This window comes from Bos indicus, chromosome 14 (assembly GCF_029378745.1).
Source record: "Bos indicus isolate NIAB-ARS_2022 breed Sahiwal x Tharparkar chromosome 14, NIAB-ARS_B.indTharparkar_mat_pri_1.0, whole genome shotgun sequence".
In the NCBI taxonomy this organism is placed as follows: domain Eukaryota; kingdom Metazoa; phylum Chordata; class Mammalia; order Artiodactyla; family Bovidae; genus Bos; species Bos indicus.
Window position 1 is genome coordinate 81,346,128 of NC_091773.1, and position 20,105 is coordinate 81,366,232.

A 20,105-nucleotide genomic window follows, 5' to 3' on the forward strand; every position below is an offset into this window, starting at 1 on the left:
CCATAGGTCTATTTTCACAACAGCCCAATGAGCTAGTCGTTTGTTATCACCACTTTTTTTCCCCCTCAGATTAAAAAACAAAAGAACTGAGGTTTAGAGTTTCAGTGACTTATTCAAGTTCACTCGGCTAAGAAATAGCAAAGCCAGGCTTTGCCCCAAATAGTCCAGCTTCAGAGAACAAGCCCCTTCTCAGGCCACTATGTTACCATTTTAAAAACTTAGTGTTTTAAGAGTCAACTTACATTTAGCATGATTGTTGAATTTGGGTCGAATTCTTCCTAGAGTTCCTGGCACTAAAATAATATCATCCACATTAGTCAGGTAATTGCTCAAGAATTCTGTTCTATCACATGTGACATCTTCCATTCCTATGGGAAAGGGGGAAAAAGTATTTTCAGGCAATTTTAAAATTAAAATCTCAACACAGACACTAAAGATAATATTCAGGCACAAGTGAATGTGAGGATCCCTCTCTTGAGATTTCTTAACTTGACTTTGGATTTTTTAGTGCTTCTTTATATAATCTTTTCACCAGACTTTGATTGAGTAGTATCATCTTGCAGCACCAGAAGGCTGAAAACGCATCGTCTCAGTTACCATTTTAAGTCACTCAGCAAGAACAACCAGATAAAGGAAGCAACCACGGTCTTTAAAAAAAAAAAGATCATTACGAAGAAGATATATTCATTAAAAAATCCCAAATCGCTTTAAACTCTTTCTAGCTGGGAGTGATGCAAATCACTGGAATGTATAGTCCTGTGTCTCTTTTACAAAAATCTCATTTTCCAACTCTCTTCTCTCTCTAATACAGCTCCCGACTTGAGTACATAATCCTCATTCTGCCTTCACTGGTGGCCTTGGATGTTACTGAATAAACAATACTGGAAACAAGAGAGAGAAAGAAGAAGGTCAATCCCAGCGACCACCCAAACTGAAAAACAAAATAACGCGTAGACAGTGCAACCAGTTCAGCTGAAGCCAGCAACGAGAACACAAAAAGGGTCTAGGTGGTGAGTTTCTTAAATCAACAAATACTATCTGCCCACCAATGATTTGCTACCTGCCTCTCATCAGAAAAAAATGCCTTGATCAATGATAAAAAATAAATAAATAAAAAGAAACTCAAATTTTAGAATGACAAATCACGGAGGCTGGAAGAGAACTTTATCGTCATTTCAGAATTTACGAGATGAGATGAAGCTAGAAAGGTTTAATATATTGCTTTGTACAATCCACTATCTGAATATTCTTTAAGAGGGGGAACATAAATGATTTTTTTAAAGGATACCTTAAGGTTCTGGAATAAATAAATATAGAGTGGTCCTGATCTAGTAAAATTTAAATTATTGCCTCTGGGATCCCAGATTCAGACCCCTTCCTTTTTTTAATACAAACTGGAAGGAAGTAACCATGATCTTCAAAGAAAAATCTATGTATACAATCCTTATGGAAAAAAAAAATTAAAAATACCCCAGACTGCTTTAAAATATAGATAGAAAAATATATCCCAACATAGCACAAGGCCTATAGATTTGCCTTTTAACATTTAAAATCTCTGGAAGAAAAATTCAAACAATAAACAGCTATATGCTCTAGTACAATGTCTACTAAGGACTTCCCAGGTGGCTCAATGGTAAAGAATCTGCCTATCAACGCAAAAGACAGGTTCAATCCCCGGATCGGGAAGATCCCCTGGAGAAGGCAATGGCAACTGACTCCAGTATTCTCACCTGGAAAATTCCATGGAGAGAGGAGCCTGGTGGGCTACAGTCCATAGAGTCCCAAAGAGTTGGACGAGTTGGACACGACTGAGCCACTGAGCAGGCACTCACGTATAATGTCGACTAAACAATAATGTTCATCCAGGAAGGGCAAGTCTCTAAGTATATATGAACGGAAGACTAGAACAATCTTCCATTTGCTCCCTTTCTAAGTCACTTCAGCCACCCCAGTGGTGAAGCATCTCTCTTGCTTTCAACGTGCTTCTCAAGCATCATCACCCTCCACCCTCCAGGCTAACTCTGGATGTGGGGTCGATGTTCTTATTCTACAGATGAGGAGGCTGTAGAATAGCCTCCTACAGATGAGGAGGCTGGAGAGCGTTTTAAGTGGTACAGTGTAATCTGAACTCCAACGCAACCCATTCTCACTCCAAAGCTCGGACTCTGAAACGCCAGACAATGTTACCTTCTTAGAAAGAGAAGCTAAGCCATTTCAGAAGGCTTCCCACCAGCAAGACACGAATTTTATCTAGCCAAGACTTTTACAAGGCTCCAGTGGTGACTCACTGGAAGCCATCTACTTCTTAGACATCTGGCTCCACCATGTGACCAAATGTCCTCGACACCTCTGAGTTAAGTTGAATCAACTGTGTCACAGGCTCCAAATTCTCTATCCTCTCTGCAGCTCTCCACCAAGTCAAACTCTTGGGGCATGGTTCTGCAGACAGTCATGTTTAGTCCCTGCAGAAGAGCAAATTAATCCCAGGGCTCCTTTTTTTTTTTAATTCTCATAGATCTTCTAGAACATTCTGTAAAGAAAACTTCAGGCCCAGAGTAGCAGTTTCGGGAGATTTATTTGCCCAATCTTAACAGAACCACCGGCTCAACCAATTTTCTTCTTCTAAACCCTCCTGGAAGGGAGCAGCCCATTTTCCAGAGTCACGGTCTCAAATTGCTAGTTCTGGAATGCAGGAGGCATTCTTGGAACTCAGCCTGCAAACCTGTGAAGAATGCTCTATGATGCATCCCTCCCCCAGCTCTATCAACATACAATGTTTATGATGCTCTTGATCCATGAATTTTTCTCCTTTATACAGTGATTTAGAAAACTGCTTCCTAAACCGTTTCTTCCTCTCTTTAACAGTCATCTCTGCTGAAACAGGGTCTTCTGGCTTGGGTCTAGAATTCACTCAGTGAATGCAGGGAAATAATTTCCCTTATATGCCACTTCTATAGCAGAAGCCTATGTCTCTACCTTTTCATCATGTTTAGATTTTTTAGCCATGTGAATCATGTGAGCTCCTTTTAGGGTGTGACTGGCAATGATATGTCATATTCATAGAGAAAACTCTTACCATCACAAGTGAACTGTCTGCAACTCTTTTTTTTTTTGCACTGCGAGACTTATGAGATTTAGCTCCTTGACCAGGGATTGAGTGAGCCTGGGCCCAGCAGTGAAAACACCAAGTCCTAACCACTGGACCACCAGGGAATGCCTTGCAACTTTTTAATAAGAGACAGATTTTGGAAGAAAGGACAGGAAGTCCCTGGTTTTGATTGACATGAACACAAGGGTTATCTCAGGTCATCTCATAGTTTTGAGTCACGGTCCAATTTCTTTCCCCATCCTAAAGAAAGGGGGAAGGAAGAAGTGGAATACAACCTGGGATTTCTGGGATTCCCCGACACCATCAGAAATGTTATCTATTTAGATAAAGAAAGAAAGTTTCACCATGGTCTCCAACGAAGATGACATTCACGCAGCGGTGCAGCTTCAGTTGCTTCAATCCATCCATTAACTGCCCCACGGTTTTGTCAATGTCCCTCAGAGGATTCGTCATCTGGAAAAAGGAGCAAATTAGTCCCTGAAGGTTTTTTTTTTCCCTTTCAGTATCTCAAAGATCTTCTAAACATGCTGGAAAGGAAACTTCAGGCCCAGAGGCAGAGCTTTGTCTAGGGAGATTTTCCTGTCATTCTAAATGGAAACCTGGTCTAAGCACTTGTAGTTGTTCTCTTTAAGGAAAGTTAAACCTCTCCTCATCCAATCCCTTTCAAGATTCTTTGATACAAAAATTTAAATATTAAGGGCAATTCTCTTTTTAGAAATAAAATGGCCTTTCTAAAATATAATGATGTTCTTTACATCCAAGAATTTTTGAGAGTGAGCAGAAAATCAGATGGACAATTTAAGCTTCTTGACCCCTGAGTGAAATCACTTAGGCTTTGAACCATGGAAAGAAGATGGAGGCCAAGGGAATCAAAAGCAGCTCTGAGGTTAAATGGTAACCTTTCACTAACGATGCCGAACTAGAGCATCATTAACACGATGAGACCCATCTAGTGTTCCAAAAAAAACTTAACTGTCAATTTCTGACAACAGATTCTCAAGAGAAGGGCCTCTCTCAGGAAACAAGCTACTCCTTCTCAATTTAGTCCCTTTCAGGCTGATTACGAGTAAAATACAAATCTACAAGAGTTCAAACTTAAACAGAAGTGAATCACTGACCTTATTCTAGAAATTTTCTTATTGAGCCTAATGAAAAATGAAAACTCAGTTCTCCAAAGAACATTTCCAAAGCGTAAGAATCATAACTCGTCTCTCATGCTCTTGCTTCAAATGGAAGTTTCTGACAGCATGAAAGTGAAACAGTTAGTCGCTCAGTCGTGTCCGACTCTGTGCCACCCTGAGGACTGTAGCCCGCCAGGCTCCTCTGTCCATGGGATTTCCCAGGCAAGAATACTGGAGTGGGTTGCCATTCCCTTCTCCAAGGGATCCTCCTGACCCAGGGATTGAACCCTGGTTTCCTGCATTGCAGGCAGAGTCTTTACTGTCTCAGCCACTAAGGAAGCCCCATAGCATGAATGCCCCCACGTATTAGAGGTACTGGGGATGTCCCTCACAGCTCTGGGCAATAGAAAGATTTTCAAGAAACACCCCATCAGCCAAACCCCTGACAGTACTTTAGCTGACTCCAACAACTGAGCTACGTTCACACACATCCACTCAAGATGTCTCCGACAAGAACAGAAGGGATCCGCATATCATCTTTCCTCAGACACATAATATTATCTTCCATTGGCATCTTCTCAGAGGACTCAAGATCTTTCCTCATATCATGTCATCAGTAAAGTCAAGGTGTAAATTTGTTTTCCTTTATGACAGAAGTCAGTATTTCAAATTCTGTCCCAAGGAGTAAGTCACAAGTGAAAGTTTCAGAGCGATGTATGCAGCATAATCTGACTAATGGAGGGTAGACAGTGGCGTTTGCTTCTGAGGAAACCATGCTCTTCTCTAAGACCTTCACTTAAACAAAGAAATACCAAATGCACAACCTCTATCAACCCCTGGCAACAGATTAATTTTCTTTGGTCAACAAGATGACTCAGGCTAAAACCCAGAACCTGCTTCTCAGTGATCAGTTCAAACAATAAATAAGATAGTGCCTTGGCGGGATCTGAAGGTGTCTGGAAAAGTAACACCTAGAGGCTGTTGTGAAGGTAACGCAGAGAGAACACACGGCCCACATCTCTACAAGGAGATGCGCCCGCCTCTACCCACCCACTGTCTCCTCTCTCCTGCTTCACCTCCTTCCGTCTGTCACCTAAGACTGCCTCTGAACTCGGAACAGGCCGCTAACTTAATCCAGTACTCTATTGAGTTCTAATCTACACTGTCTTTGAGGATTTCCCCAACTACCTTGATGGGTTGTTCTCAAGAACCAAGGTTACAAACAACTGTGACAAATTCTGTGGAAAAGTGCAAGCAAAACCAACAGCTCTCTTAACACTCGTTTAAGCCAAATGTTCATACTAGTTTGGGGGCAACTAACTCTAAAGAAAATAGAAGGGTGTCTGTTTTTGGCTGAGAGTTCAAGAACGCTTCACATGAGTGATAACCTCTGAAGTACTAGACTCTTCTGGACTCAAAGCCAAGGATGACGCACCAAATGTTTTCTGAAATGCATTCAGCTGATTTTCAAACCAAGGCACTGAAGGGAACCTCCAGGGCTGCCCGCCACAAAGCTTTGGAACAATGGATAAACTTACTTTGTCCTGACGAGCTTCCGCGGCATAATGATCCATCCTATGTACTTTTCTTCTTCTTTTCTTTGGAGGAGTAACTGGTCTTTCCTGTCTCCTCTTAGGGGTAACCTTCCTCTTAGGTCTCTTAGCCGGAGTAAAAGGTGAACCATAACTACTCTCCTGTACTGGCGGATAGAGATGTGTGGACTCAGAAGCCGTCTGTCCCTCTGGGTCAGATAATAAAGCTCACACTTTGCCATCTAGGGTTAGTGAAGTCTTAGTTAAAAAACAAAAAGCAAACTAAGACTCCTTCTGAAGTGATTAAAAAAGAAATCGGTATGAGGGACGATTTGGGGAACTCTACAGAGAGAAGCCTCCTAAATTGAACTCGATGCTGCTGGCATAGCTTCTTCACTGAGAACAAGAATATAATTTAAGAGGATCTGGTCGTGTGGATCTCTTTTGGCTGAGGAGCCTACTTGTGGATACCCCTGAAGGTGACACAGAGTTCTGTATTCCACAGCTCCTGCGTCATGGAGAGGCTGGTCCTTGGTTATGAAAAACTCTCCATTTATAAAGTACTCGCTGAAAAATAAATACTAATCACTCAGTCATTTCAAGGTGCAGAGGGATTCATGGAGGTAGTTTCAATTCAGATTCGGACAGGTATCTGTTCAGACCACCAAATATATCCATGCAACTGTCACCGTCCTTGGAAAGGATCAGGAAAAAAAAATTTAAACCAAGGATGAAATGAAACATAAATACCAAACAGTCCTCCTTGGTCATGAATATACTGATATTTCCACAAATCAGCAGAGAGTTTCCCACTGATAATTTACGTTTCTCGTAGAGAGGTACTCCAAGCCAAGAAATAATCATAAATAGAACTGTCATTTAAAAAAAATTATCTCATAAAATTAGATAAAATGCAAAAAGTCATCAAGATCTCTTCGTCTTAGTATATCTATATCAAGAAAGAGTCTACTTATCCTCTTTCTGTTAGAAATTCCCCTCTTGGTGGTGGTCTGGAAGGTAGCGACTGTACTACGCATCTTGTTTTGAAAATCTCTTGGGCGTTAAAGGCTGATACATAAACTGAGGAAAGAAGATAACCTTTTGGGACTTCCAAATACTGGAGAAAAACAAGCCCCTGATTTGTGGATGGTGCAAAGGTGAATTAAAGCAGCAAGGCCTGCCACCTACCTAGCTGATTTCTCTCGGGGGGACTGTTCTGAGAATCATTCGGATGCAAGAAGGGGCAAAGGAGGAGCGATGTTAGTGTGCCCCCGGGCGCGGGTGCCATGCGGCGTCACTGTGTGCAGAGCAAGCACTGCAGAGACACTGCCGTCCCATCCTCTCTCTCCTGCAGAGGATGGGCAGACACAGCACCTCCCCAGACTCCGGTTTGGTTTGCTGGTTTGTTTTTAAATGCTTCCAGTTTAGCCAAGTCCCCATGAGATGAGAAGCAAAAGGAAAAAAGAGAGTTTACCATGTCATGGTCACCAAACACATTCAGCTAGCGCTCAAGTCTGCCCATCAGACCCTCGGCCATTTGCAAGAGACCTCAACATTCCAAAGACTCCAGAAACGAGCCCTTCCGGCTGCAGGGGGTTAGAGGAGCAGCAGGGGATTTAGTCAAAATGAGTTTCCATCCAGGGATTATACGGCACGTATCTCCTTCGAATGTTAGCGGTAGACGGAAGCTAAGTTTTCACTGACCAGCCATACCTTAGTCTGACTTTAGAAGATTGAGCCTGAGGTTATTAAAAGGATGGGAAGGAGAGGGGGCACATTTCCCTGCTTTTCAGAAGGATACTTTGCCGTCTGAAGGTAGTAACTAGCCAGCCAAAGCTCTGCCTCCGGGCCTGAAGAGCAGCCGAACCAAGAGTCACGGAGAGAAGCACAGAAGGTCAAAGAGGAAAAGGTTGCGCCAAAAACCAAAAGCAAGCATGTTTTCAGAACATTCACCATTACACTATGAAACCAGGAGCGATATGTCACTGCTTGGAGCTACAAGCCCCACGTGTGGTCACCTCATTTAATAACCTCTCGAATCATCCTGGAAAAAGGTACACTCAGATATTAGGCGCAGAAAGCACCGTGTCTGCTGTACTGCAGCACACAGCACGCTGCCAGGTTGAGTCAGTGTGACTGAATTTCAGATGCAAGGTATATTCTCAGTAGACGTAAAAGACAGCAGGCTACTGATTTCAGCAATAATCTCTCAGCTAGTATAGTCTTTGCAATGCTCTATTAAGACAAGCGAGAGATATGGATTACTCGGCAGATAAACCAATTTTGTCTACCACACACACATAAAAGAGGGTTTTCTGGCTTTGCTTTCATGTTTAAAGAGTATAAACTGTTTTGTGTTTCTTTCAGTAAAAAATAAGATTTCTAGAACCAAATGAGAATTAGTTGAAATCTGAAAATACCCTTTTCCTCTTAAGGGAAGAAAATGATCAAGTTCTCAGGTTACCGTAACAGAAGGTACATTCCAACATCTCATCATAAATGCTTTACCCAGTGGATATATGGGAATATCCCGGTTATAAGAAGCATTAATACTAAAAAGAATATAGCAAGAATCCTTCTAACTCAGTTCAGAAATAATGAGGAAAAAAAGATTTATATGTTTATGAGAATCCTGAACCTAGAACCATCATTACAGCCAATTAAAGCATCCTGTATTATGGTTTATCACCTTTTGGTACTTAAAAAGCTTTTAATTCATTTCTCGATCAACACACACACACTTTCAAGTAAGTAATTATAACTTAACTATGTATATGAGAAATCCAGAGATGTCTGTGGATAAAGAACATTCACTGCCAAGCCTTATAAGTTTTAAGGAAATGAAAATTATAAGAATTATACCTTCTCTGTGTTGTAAAAAGCTACCTTTTGACATAAAGAAAATGTTCTGTGTGGTTTGAACACGGCTGTTAATGGATCGCTTTGCTTATCTCCTGTGCTACAGGAAAGTTTAATGGTTTTCTGGTCTGGGAGTCAGAAGTTCCATTTCCAAGTTCACTTACCAGCCAGGCAACTGGAGCAGGCCTCCTAAAGTACCAGCCTCTTGCCTTTTGAAGAATGGCTACACCCATCTCTGTTTGCCTCTGTTACAGGGTCTTTTAGGGATACTATTATCCAAGCAAAAGTGAACCTTTAAACAGGGCACATGGAACTGCTTAGGGCTTGGGTTTTAATTTTTTTTAACATCTTAATAAAATGCGGCTCCTTTTGTTCACTTTAATCTCAAGGAAAATCATCCTAAAGATAAAACGGCCATGCTTGCTCTGGCAAGAATAAGTTCTGTGTTTCATGTATGCAGATGTTTATCTCACTGTATCATTTGTGTTTCATAATCATGCACAGTGGTTAAACATCAAAGGAGTAGGAAAAAGAGCATCGGACTTACACGACTTCAGTGATTTAAGGCAAACTAAGAACGTTTCACATAGCTGCTAGCTTCCAGTGCTTAAAGAAACCACCACTGAACTGATGTTAAAGTATCCAGAAGTATTTATGGTTCTCAGTATTTACTGCCTTTGTTTAAACATCCTGCATTTGGATCAAAAATACGTAAAGCCAAGACACACTTATCTGTATTTCCTTAGTCATTCTTATGCTGAACACGGGAAACTTAATTATAGCCAACAGTGCTGCCATTGGCTATCTGAGAACAGGAGGTATTTTCCACCATTGAAGAGCTTGTGAAATAATTTCTCATCTAAAATCAAGTTTTATTATGTTGATGTAGACCTCACCAGCCCAGGAAGAAAGAGTGGTAGAAAACATTTAAAATATTAAAAGATTTAGGTTCCCAAATCCCATCATATTTTAAAATGATCTATGCTAGAGCACTGGGAAAATTTCCATCACTTGATAAAAGAACAACATAATAAAATCTCAACATGCCTTTCCCACCTCCTGAATCTGAAGTTCTACTGGATACTACCTTACAAACCAGCTGCTCTACTAAGATTCCTGAGTGTTTGCTATCAGAGTGTCACACTGCTTTGCTAAACAGATTCATTCAATAGTGTTTTGTCTCAATTAAGAGTTTGCTTCCCTTAGGGGGTGAGGGATGCGTCCACAGTCTTGATCCTTGTGATGCTCTCACAGGTATGTACCTCTGCCAAGGTTACCAAATAAAAACGTGTCCAGTGCTAATGTGTTTTCCTGGTTACCTGTACCTGCAAAGGCCACTGAGCTGACCTATCCTCTCGGAACCGCACAACCTTGCTAAGGGAGTTGAATTCAGTTGCACGGCCTTGTTTTGTAGGTTTCATCTCTAGATTCTTTTCCACTCCTATCCTGGTGACAGCAAAGGCCAGCCCTTTGCGGTCCTTCGTCTTCTGACTGATGCCTGCAGGACTGGAACCTATGAGCACCAAGTGGCTGGAATATATGAACACCAACTGGAAGGCAGGAATGCCCTCCTATGAACACCAAGTTTAGGATATGCTTGCGTACCAAATCAATCTGAAATGAAGTTCCTGTAAGAGAAACAGGCATGTTTGAGACTCTTGTAAATGTTTTCACCCTTGTAGTTCCTTGACTCTGTATCCGCCGTACACACACCAACACGCCAAGGGACTTTGTGCAAATCCTGAAATCAGGTCAGTGGGCGAGGTGGCCCAGGGACACAGGCTCTCAGGCAGAAGATAAGCTACTAACCTCAGGGCCAAAGGGGCCATACTTGTGTCCAGAGAAATCAGGTTGTTCGGAATAGAAGGCATAGACTGAAGGCCTACGGGAAAATTGGAAGGTTCAGAATCTCCCCCAAACCACACACAATAAAGAATGTCACATATCCCTATACATTACCAAAACAACCTTGCAAATCAAGTGAATCACCCAACCGCCGTTAGTCTTACCAAGGAAAAAGTCTTTTTACTGTTTGTTTTTCTGTTGTTTTCTATTATTTCCACACCTACCACCCTCTACACCGCCCCCACTGTGGTAACTACCTGGTTACCACCTTCAGGAATAAAAACTCACAAGGAAAATCTGAATGCAAACTTAGGTCTTTGATCCCTAAGATAATAGAACCCAGTGAGAGTTCACGGGGCCATGCAATCTGCAGCCTGAAAGAACAACTCCATTCGTGAAAATAATCAGTCTTCTGGATTGGGAGTTTGGGATTAGCGGATGCAAGCTATTATCTACTGAATGGATGAGCAGTCCTTACTGCTTACACAGGATTGTTTATACACAGCTCAGGGAACTACAGCCAACGTGCTGTGATCAACATAATGGAGATGAACATGAAAAGGAGTGTGTGTGTGTGTGTGTGTGTGTGACACACATGCGAGCCACTGTGCACAGTAAAAACTGCTGCTGCTGCTGCTAAGTCGCTTCAGTCGTGTCCGACTCTGTGTGACCCCATAGACCGCAGCCCACCAGGCTCCCCCGTGCCTGGGATTCTCCAGGCAAGAACACTGGAGTGGGTTGCCATTTCCTTCTCCAGTGCATCAAAGTGAAAAGTGAAAGGGAAGTCGCTCAGTCGTGTCCAACTCTGTGCGACCCCATGGACTGCAGCCCGCCAGGCTCCCCTGTCCCTGGGATTCTCCAGGCAAGAATACTGGAGTGGGTTGCCATTTCCTTCTCCAATGCATGAAAGTGAAAAGTGAAAGTGAAGTCGCTCAGTCATGTCCGACTCTTAGCAACCCCATGGACTGCAGCCCACCAGGCTCCTCCGTCCGTGGGATTTGCCAGGCAAGAGTACTGGAGTGGGGTGCCATTGCCTTCTCTGACAGTAAAAACTAATACATGGTAAATCAACTACACTTCGATAAAATAAAACCTTTTCAAAAGTCAGTCTTCATGCTTCCCAATTCTTGGGATGCTGCTGGTTTATTTACCAAAGCCAAGAACTCCCTCGAGCTCTGCTGTGGTGACCAGGATTAACAGCTGGAGTAATTCATATAATTAAACGGTCCTCGATAACCCACGTCCATTGTGCCCTAAATCCCTCTTAGGGAGGTTGTTTAAGGCTCAGAACAGGAAAACCAGTAACAACAGCAAACCTCGGCTGTGCTCCAACTGCACAGTCCATCGAGCTACTCACCCAGTTCCGCCCCGAGACAGAAACACACTCAAGCAAGAAGGGGGGAGCCAGGGAGGGGACAGACCTTTCGTGGTCCGGCAGGGTCAGCCACTGCAGGATGGTCAGTATTCTCCGCTCGTGGGGGATCACCCTGTGGGCGGCAACCAGTAAGCATGAGGTTAGGAGGCATTGCCACCAACTGCAGCCTGCCGAGCGCCTGCCCTTGCACCCAGGCCAAAAGCTCTCTACTTACCGCCATCTGTTTTCACTTCACTGAAGTAAAAGATCCCTTTTCCAATTAGTGTTTAAATGTCCATTTCTATTTGCCACAGGTCATGTTGCTCAGCCTCGGCCACAGAAGACAAGACTGGAAACTCTGATTCACAGTCAAGTCGAACTCTTGCTCAGAGAGGCTTGGCTGCAGACCAAAAGGACCCTAGACTCAGAACCCTTGCCACTTAGTGGGTAAAGCCGTTAGCTGTGGCCACCAAGGACCAGGACTTACATCCTCAGCCTGCCTTCCGCTAGTATGACCTCTCTTGACCTCTAGACTTCTTTGACCTCTCAGTTTACTCATTAGTAAAATAAAGATGATAGTTAGGCACACTGCATAGCCTGGTTGTGAGGATGAAATGAGGCAAGACAGGCAGAAGGCATGCACAGAGCTCAGCAAATACTAAGTGCTGACAAATGTCCTTCTTTTCATTAACGATCGAGATTAGTCACCATGCTCTCTCGAAATAGCTATATGACTTAAGAAACACTGTTGAATCTGAAACTTTAAGTTCCTCATCTATAAAATAAGGGGTTAGGAAAGGTTATTTGGGAAATTCTCCTCTAGCTCTATAAAAAATCTATCAAGAATAGGCACATATAATTATGAGACTGACAAAAAGGGTATAATCTTCATCCACAATGACTTTTGTGTTTAAGTCTCATTCCTCTGTTGAAATATAATTACCCTCAGTCTGGCCCTCGTTTCAAGAGCTCTCGGCTAGCATGATAGGACTGTATCATGACTTAGTTACATTAAGATGCTCACAAGCTGAGTGATGTCTTTATGGGGAAATTTGCTTATTCTTTTCCTAACAAGAAGCATAACATACTTTTCTGCTCCCTCATCCAAGATTGGAGGCATTGGAGCATGTTCACAATAAATTTAAACTGAAGCCCAAGTCTAACTGCGGATAGTAGAAATGACTGTGGCCAAGAGTGAAGCTTAACATAAACTGCGGTCTCTGGGTGACAGTGATGTATCAGTGGAGGTTCATCATTTGTAACCAGGGTTCCACTCTGCTGGGGGAGGTTGATACCATGGGAGGCTGTGCCAGTGTGGGGATGCGGATGGAGGTACTGGGTTGGACAAAAAAATTGCTCAGGTTTTCCCATGAGATGTTCTGGAAAAACCCGAATGAACTTTTGGGCCAAGCCAATATACGGGAAATCTTTGCTCCCACTGTTCAGTTTCACTGTGATCTTAAAACTGCTCTAAAAAATTAACTATTAAAAATGTATTATGGGATACTAGGTGAGCCATTTCAGCTTTCAGTTTTGGTAGACGCGAGCATGGGCTAGCCGGGGGAAAGACAGCCCTTCGGAGTCATGGCAGGCCGCTACGTTGGCAGCTCCACTCAACAGCCTCCCCCAGAGTCTGCCCCCCGACCCCCCACCACCACCCTTGCCGGAGGGACGCTGGGCCTGCCTGCCATTCCTCTCTCTAACCGCTTCTCGGTCCAGAACTATCCTACCAGCCCAACAAAATCATGTTCACCATAAAACAAGTTCTCATTTACACAGATCCCAATGCTGCTGAAGAAGCGTGATCGTGTTTATTACATCCTACAATTGAACAGAAGTAGGCAGAGCCAAGCCAGGCTAATCGCCTGAGGGATTTAATTCCTCAGCCTTAGAAATCCCCTGTATCTGAACAAAATAATTGCATACTTTGAATTCTTTCCTAACTTAAAAGAAAAGCGAGTGTCGCAGTCTTTCCGCTGGGCCTTACTCCACTGCCTCGTACCAGCTGCTTTATTTTACGGAACTGGCGTTAGGTCACAAAGATGGATTCTGATGGACCCACTTGATGCTAATGGAAAAATACAGATTAACAGAATTTGCTTCAAGCTCAGAATGCTCACCCTTTAAACGCCTTCTCTGGATGGGGTACTTGACAAGTAGGGGAAAAAACATCAGCTCTGAGGTTTACATGGGTGATGTGACTTTGGCAAGTTACTTAACCTTTTGTTGCTCTCTAAAATGAGCTATCTTACAAGGTGGTTGTAAGGATTAAAAGAGATAACCAATGTAAAGCACTTAGAATCGTGTCTGGCACAGTAAAAAACGTGAGCTTCTATCGTTATAGACTGGATTCATGTGTGTGTGTGTCAGCTGCTCAGCCGTGTCCAACTCTTTGCAACCCCATGGACTGCAGCCCGCCAGGCTCCTCTGTCCATAGGATTCTCCAGGCAAGAATACTGGAGTGGGGTGCCATTTCCTTCTCCAGGGGATCTTCCCAACCCAGGCATTGAACCCAGGTCTCCTGCATTGCAGGCAGATTCCTTACCATCTGGACCACCAGAGAAGCTCTGGATTCACAGGCCCACAGAAACGATACACTCACTCATGAAATATCTGTTAAAAGCATATTACATTCAAGGCATTTGTGTGAATATAAATAAAGATACAAGATACCCCTACCGAAAAAAAAACCAATACGGAAGAGTTACCATTCTCTGCCTGGAGAGATAAGCAGGTGATCATCCTTTTCTGGGCAAAGGCATGCCCGTGGTAAGACGTGAGATGAGCATGTGGGGCTCTGCGTATCCGCTGAAACCATGACCCTGGGCACAACACTTCACCTCTCTAAGCCTCGGCGTTCTGATCACAGACATGGGGAGTCACACAGAGTGGTCTCCAAGTTTCCCTGTAGATCTAAGACTGCATTTATGAAAAAGCCTCAGAGACTAGAAAAGACATGGCCCCGAGCCATGAACGTTTAAAATCTGATGCAGACACAGTACAAACAGATCTGACAAAGGAAGCAGGTACTCCAAACAGAAAGGGATTCATGCAGTTGTCTTCACCATTTCTGGTTGATACAGAATTTCTCATGAGACTAAGAACATTAGACATGTTAGAAGAAGAAAAGGAAATAGGAAAAAAAAAAAAAAGGAAGATGAACTAGATGAGGAATTTAGTGCTAAAGGGGAACAAATTACCTTAGGTCATATATAGATAGCCATTGTCTGGTCATTGTTGAAAGAGATAATGTGCATAAGAAAACAAGTACCATTTGTTAATTCATTCTGTCTTCATGATGCCCCAGGGTAAAGACTCTACCATTCCCATTTACAGATGAAGACATTGGTTTGTCAAGAGATTACAACCCTTGTCCAGGGTCAGCAACCTACTGCACAGCAGAGCTGGGACTGGAATCAATCTGAGACCCATACACAAGGGGAACTACTGCTCTGAGCATGAGTCGACAGAAAAGAACATAATGGAGACACAGCTGAGCATGATTCTGAAATGAAATACTATCACTTGAAAAGCAAGGCTAATTCTAGGCTGCAGGATGGAACCAGGTTAGAAAGATGACTGTCAAAGGTCTAAGGCTATCGTTTGAATCTGCCTAAATTTAAAAATTTTCAGTATGGATGATGTGTAGATTTCCTTGACATATATTCCAATAAATACCTGGAAGTGTGACCATTTTTTTTAAGTTCTAAAGACATTTTTTTTTTAAAAGAAAGAAAATGAAGCCAAGTCACTTCCAAGATAGAGATAAAAGAAGAACAGTCTGAGAAGCAAAGCAGAACTACAGGCGTCTTTGGAGCACACAAAAGCTACCTTCTTATAAGGCTTGAAATGGGTGGAGAAAATTACCATCGAGAACCAGAACACTAAGCCTTTTCAATGAAGCTCTGCAGCAGTTTTGGGGGGTAAGGGTGAGGACTAAGTATTAATTCTACTGTTGGTGCCTCTCCATTCTGCCAGCCAAATATGTTCTGGAGAAGAAGAAATCACTTCTATAAGCATCAATGACTGCCAAGGGTTAAAAAATGTTATGCATAAGATTAAGCTGATAAATCAACATGTCACTTCTAACATGCACATTTTCTCAGCCAAGAAGATCTCTTTTTAAAAGGAGCGGGGCGGGGGGGGGGGGGGTGGGGGGGGGGGGCGTGGAGAGGGGGAGACTTTTAAGAGATACTCTCTGTCTTAGCTTCAAATCACCAAACCCAATTTCAATTTAGCTCTTCAAATCTGAAAAAGCTACCTTTCTTCCTGAATTTTGAGAATATAGACGGTACCATTCTGGATTAATCTGAACCTGTGATTGCTCTCAGCACTCTACTATTACAGAATAGTCAGATTTTTGTTACGGCATAAGAGGCAAATATGGAAACAGCTTTAGGTGGTTTAAAAAAAAAACAAGATGGAAAGAACATCTCAGTGGGAACAAAATTCCCATGAAAGTTGAAACAGATTCCTTCTCTTACTAAGGAACCTCAAACATAATCAACATGTTGACACTTTTATTAGGTAAGTTTCATCTTAAGACTGTTTCATGAACATTACTAATCGGCCCCATCACCTCTGTGGGGAAGAGAAGCAGTTTCTTTTCTTTTATTAAGGAAACCCTGGAGCTTAGTAGGAAAATGAGGGGGAAACAGAGACTTCCTCTTGGTCTCCTGTCTGAAGTTTCCAATCTCTGGACTACTACATCAGCTGTTCAACAACACGTTTGATCTTTAAAATTATGAACCAAAATAAATATAGAATGTTGTAATACATTTATAGAAAATGATAACTCAAATCACAGCAATAAATGGTTTGAGAAATATACATTCCCTAGGTGCCAAGTTACCAAAAATCTACAAACAGGAACAGAAGAATCTAAAGGATGACTAGATGTGGAAGAGAAAAATCCTCTTTCCATTCTGTTAAGAAAAGATGGGGGAAAAGAGAGACGGGTGAGGGAAAGAGAATTGAGAGGGAAAAAGAGAGAGAGAGAGGATCCCCCGCAAAGTACCTGGAGGGTTGTCTTGAGTCAGAAAACACTCATAAGTTGGTCTACACTAACATTCACATTTAAACGAAATAAAATTGAATGAATGTTTCTTAAACTGAATCATAACTGTAATTTTACAAACATTGACAAAATAGAGGTAACTTACACAGGCCAGAAGAATGTCCCAGCGATCACCCCTTGCTTCGTGGCTGTAATCCATAGCTAATGAGGAAAATATAAGAGGCTTAGAACATGTTTTGACTTTTGGTCAAAGAAGGAAAAGGTTTTAAAGTATATTAGCTCAGACATTTTAAACTTTACTCATACCCTACCATAAATCTCCCAATATTTGCAACTTTTTTTTTTCACATCTGGAAGTCAGAATTATTCTTTCCATAAATGTTATTCAATACATTCTCTGCAAAAGCTTTCAAGCTCTACTATGATTACAGTGGCTTTAAAAAACAACAACCCTTATTTCATCTCGAGTCTCTTCTGTACCTGTCCCTTCTGATCATTGTTTTCAACATTTCACTTATATGGCAGAATTCTGCTCATCAAAGGACCTCGAGTGACCGTATGTTTCCCTGAGTGTTGAAAGCCTACAGAGGAGAACCCCAATTTGGCACACAGATGCCCAGATTGCGGAACCCAGCTTTGCCTTGTTTTATTTTCAAAGAGGTGAATGAAACGGGGGTGGGGGGAGGATTATTTTTTATTCTGGATTTCTGCTTGCACCTTTTACTTAGCTTTTTGGTAAATGGAATTTTAGGAGTGAGTTCCTGGGATAAGTTAGGTGACCCAAGCATGTCGTTAAGTCTTCTAAAATATTCTTTTCAGGGACTTCCCTGGTGGTCTGGTGGTAAAGACTGCAATTCCACAGCAGGGGGTGTGGGTTTGATCCCTGGTCTGGGAACTAAGATCCCCCGTACCCCGTAGCGTGGCCAAAAATATGTAGATAAATAGATAGAGTATAGATATAAAACATATGCAAATATATATACATAGACGAAGTATATGGGCTTCCCAGGTGGCGCAAATGGTAAAGAACCCGCCTGCCAATGCAGGGGACATAGAAACACAGGTTCGATCTCTGCATCAGGAAGATCCCCTGGAGAGGAGGGAATGGCAACCCACTCCAGTGTTCTTGCCTGGAGAATCCCATGGACAGAGGAGCCTGGTGGGCCACAGTCCATAGGGTTGCAGAGTGAGACACAACTGAGTGACTTACCACACACGTGTACATAATATGTATCTATATATATATGTATATATTCTTCCTAGCTCATGCTGTGGGGACAGAAGTTACGGCAGTTAAGAACCTGACGGTGGTGACCACTACTTGGATTTTATGTTTGCTTCTGTTGCTTACCAGCCATGTGACCCTCTGGGAAGTTATTTAAGGCCTCAACATTTCTTTAAAATGTAGATAATATTACCTAGCACATAGGATTATTCTAAGCTGTAATGAATTAATATGTGCAAAGTCCTTAAAAATGGTGTCTTAGCATTTGGTAAACACTGGATCAATTTTCATCTTAATGATTATGCAATAATGGATATGAAGATAATCGAGTTATTTCAGGACACTGAAAACAATTTAGGATGCCTGTGTCCCACTGGACAGAAGTTTGGAAGAAGAAACCCCTTCGCTTTAGGAGGCAAACAGAAAAAAGCAGCATGGCTTGGGTTTTCAAAAGACCAAACAAAAATGGTCCAGGAGTTGCGATCCCCCTCCTTTCTTGTTTCAGCATCTCCACATTTTGACAGTGTTTTATTTACTCCAGTTAAAACTTTTGCTTTGGAGGCGGGGGAGGGGCAGTTTGGAGGTGCAGAGCATCCAGAAGTTTGGCCACAGTTTCAGGAAGGTCGGGAACGCCTGGCCCAGGAGAATTATCTGGGGAGCACTGCAAACCCCCAGGGCTCCCACAGCACAGCTGCTGCAGGGCGAGCGAGGGAGGGACTTATCAGGGCAGACACGCTCTCAGACTCAAGGAGGCCCGAGCTGCCGACAGGCATCATCAGCATGAAAGAAGGGACGTCCATGACCCGCGGGGATGGACCAGAGCCGTCAGGACGTCAGACCGCGCTGAGCGCCACCCAGGGGGTTGGTCCTAAATATCAGTCAGAGAAGACTTAAGCGACTTAGCAGGCACGCCCGCCTCTTCCACTTTACAAGTCAACGCCGGCATTTCCGGGTATCCCCAGGCCAATGAAGACTCAAGTGGGTCCTCATTCATTCATCATTCAGCCTTGTGCCAGCGCCTCCACGAGCAAGAAGATGAACTCAAACTGAGTGCTGGACATCCTGCAGGCGCCCAAACCACCTCAGATTCCAGAGAGGTCCGTTTCTGATATTGTGCTCAGTCGTGTCTGACTGTTTGTGACCCTATGGACTATAGCCGCCAGGCTCCTCTGTCCATGGGATTCTCCAGGCAAGAATACTGGAGTGGGTTGCTGTGCCTTCCTCCAAGGGATCTTCCTGGCCCAGGGATCGAACCCGCGTCTCTTGTGTTTCCTACATTGGCAGGCGGATTCTTTAGCACGAGCTCTATCTGGGAAGTCTTTTTTTCTTATATTAAGTGATCTTTTTGCATACTTATTTTCATTTCAGAGACATAAGCTTAATGCATCATAGTCAAGCAACTTCCTAGAAAATCTGGTGCCTCATTTCCAAGGAAGTTGTATTAAGCAATATCTGGTAGACGTGAAGTGTGAGATAAACCCGGGGTTTTCTAATGGAAATTTTTTTTTAAATACAGTTTTGTCAAGAGATGACCCTACACTTTCAGAAGCTGTCTTGTGGGATACATGCTGAGGTTGGCATTATCTGAGCAACAGGAAGCCCTATGAGTAACTTTCAGCTTCCTAACCCTCGGGAGAGATCACCAAAGGAGTCTTCACAATGGTATAAGGAATGGGCACTGGGAGCGATGACAGATGTGTGCTGAAATTATCCTGGTGGCAAAATCAGGACTGTTGGTTCTGTATACTTTTCTGTACTTAAAATTTTTACAGTGACAACATCTCGGTAATTAGAGAAACAAAATTAACCAATTGTTAAAAAAAACGAAAACAACGACAATGAACTGTGAAGACAAATTAAAGGCAAAATTTTTTCTTTCTTTCTTGATTTCTTGCAAGAGAAGTGATTTCTCCCTGCTCCTGGTAAAAGTCATGTTGGCCATATTTTCTAAAAGAAAATTGGGAACCTGACCAGAAAAGTGCAAAAAGTGAACAAATAAGAGAGAATACTTAAAATTTAGAAAAAAAGTTTTTTAAATCTTAA

At 42.6% G+C, this 20,105-nt stretch overlaps 1 protein-coding gene across 10 annotated transcripts in view; it reads right to left on the reverse strand.

The window, feature by feature from the left end:
- ENPP2 (ectonucleotide pyrophosphatase/phosphodiesterase 2) overlaps positions 1–20,105 on the reverse strand; it is a 136,832-nt gene that overhangs the window by 42,258 nt on the left and 74,469 nt on the right. For 7 of the 10 annotated variants that reach the window (XM_070802982.1, XM_070802978.1, XM_070802981.1 and 4 more), the window contains 6 exons: positions 16,983–17,038; positions 11,888–11,953; positions 10,431–10,503; positions 5,769–5,924; positions 3,454–3,562; positions 243–368 (listed from right to left, as the gene is read on the reverse strand). In XM_070802982.1, the coding sequence (XP_070659083.1) occupies positions 243–368; positions 3,454–3,562; positions 5,769–5,924; positions 10,431–10,503; positions 11,888–11,953; positions 16,983–17,038 (586 nt within the window). The remainder of the gene's footprint in view (positions 1–242; positions 369–3,453; positions 3,563–5,768; positions 5,925–10,430; positions 10,504–11,887; positions 11,954–16,982; positions 17,039–20,105) is intronic. The other 3 variants (XM_070802984.1, XM_070802986.1, XM_070802985.1) reach the window with 1 other exon arrangement.